The 1,492-nt window shown below is 38.7% G+C and overlaps 1 protein-coding gene across 1 annotated transcript; it reads right to left on the bottom strand.

Annotated features, from left to right (window-relative positions):
* Window positions 1–46: 46 nt before the first annotated feature.
* Window positions 47–1,104, bottom strand: LOC104952962 (arf-GAP with SH3 domain, ANK repeat and PH domain-containing protein 2-like; the record flags this gene model as incomplete). Its single annotated transcript, XM_010779870.1, has 2 exons — window positions 47–145; window positions 938–1,104. Coding segments are annotated over 2 exons (266 nt in total), but the record flags the coding sequence as incomplete, so codon positions are not given.
* Between the last annotated feature and the right edge of the window lie 388 nt (window positions 1,105–1,492).

The raw sequence follows: 1,492 nt of genomic DNA, 5'->3' as shown, positions 1-1,492 counted from the left end.
AGAGACGTCACAATATTATAACACACACACACACACACACACACACACACACACACACACACACACTGACCCCTTTGACTCCCTTCAGGTCTCCCTTCAGCAGGCTGTCCAGAGGGAACGTGATGATGTTGTTCATGTTCTGCAGCTGCAGACAGGAAGTGACATCAGAGCGTAAACAAAAGTTAAAGCCACACATTTTAAAGTAGATTAATGTAAAAAAATGTTTTCGCTAATTTGTAAATATTTCACAGATTTTTACCATTTCATTTTGTTGATCTTCATTTTGAGAGAACATTGTTCTCATAGATTTGAAATGCTCTCTAACATTTTTGAGTTTTTATTAATAAAATAGTTTTTTCCCGAGAAATTTGTGAGTTTTTTTGTTGTTGCTGGAAATGATTATTTTCTTATTTTTTTCATGTTGATTTTTTTCTGTAATTTTGTGATTTTATCTCCGAAAAATTGTGATTTTCTTTATAATTTGTATTTTTTTTCAAATTGGTCAGATAACTGCATTTTAATTTTTTCGGTAAATTTGTGATTTTTCTCAGAAACTGTAATTTTTTCCCCATAAAGCTTTATTTTTATAAAGTTTTCAGTTTTTTTGTGTAAATGACACATTTTTCTTGTAATTTAATTTATCTTATTTTCTAATTAACTCTTTTCTTTTCAGGACTAGAACCAGAGACAGTTTCCTCCCACAGGCCATCAGGCTGCTGTTAGTTCTGTATGTCTTGTAACTGCTCTGTTGAGGAACCTGCGATCTAAGCATTTCATTCATTACAGAGCTACACTGTACGTGACAACAGACCCTGAGCCTTGAATACGTGGTTGACCGACTTCCTCCCATCACCTGGAATACACTCACGTGTTGCTCTGGGTTTTAAACACTTGAGACGATGTATTGAACTCATTGTGAAATGATAAAACTGGTCACCAGGTTCTTGAAGAGTGCCGTCAGCTCTTTGGTGAACACGGAGAACTTGAGGAAGGCCGATCCCACGTCGGCGTCGTCCCTGCCGGCGCAGCTGTCCCCGAGGCGCTCCACGGCCTGGACGTACTGCTCCTCGTTCTCCACGTGAGCTGGAACACAACGTTCGTTTACTCACCCTCAGAACCAGGCCGTTGTTCAAAACATATATATTAGTTTTTATTGTTTTTAATGTTATTATTGTTTTTATTGTTTATATCAATTTTTTTTTATGCAACTTGGATTATTATTTTTTGTTATTTGATTTTATTGGAGTCAGAGATGTTTTGACAGCGACTTCTTTACTCAGCGCTTTATAAAGATCTGAGTTCAAGCTAATCTGAGAGGAGCTGATCTGTGAAGCCGAGCCTCCCTCGGCATGCTGGGACATGACGGAGGAATGACAGGAATGTGGAGGTGAGACTCCACCTGTCTCTCTACACACACACACACACACACACACACACACACACACACACACACACACACACACACACACACACACACACACACACACACACA

Source organism: Notothenia coriiceps, unplaced genomic scaffold (assembly GCF_000735185.1).
Source record: "Notothenia coriiceps isolate Sejong01 unplaced genomic scaffold, NC01 NC01_scaffold00020913, whole genome shotgun sequence".
NCBI lineage: Eukaryota > Metazoa > Chordata > Actinopteri > Perciformes > Nototheniidae > Notothenia > Notothenia coriiceps.
This window is presented reverse-complemented; position numbering and strand designations above follow the sequence as displayed.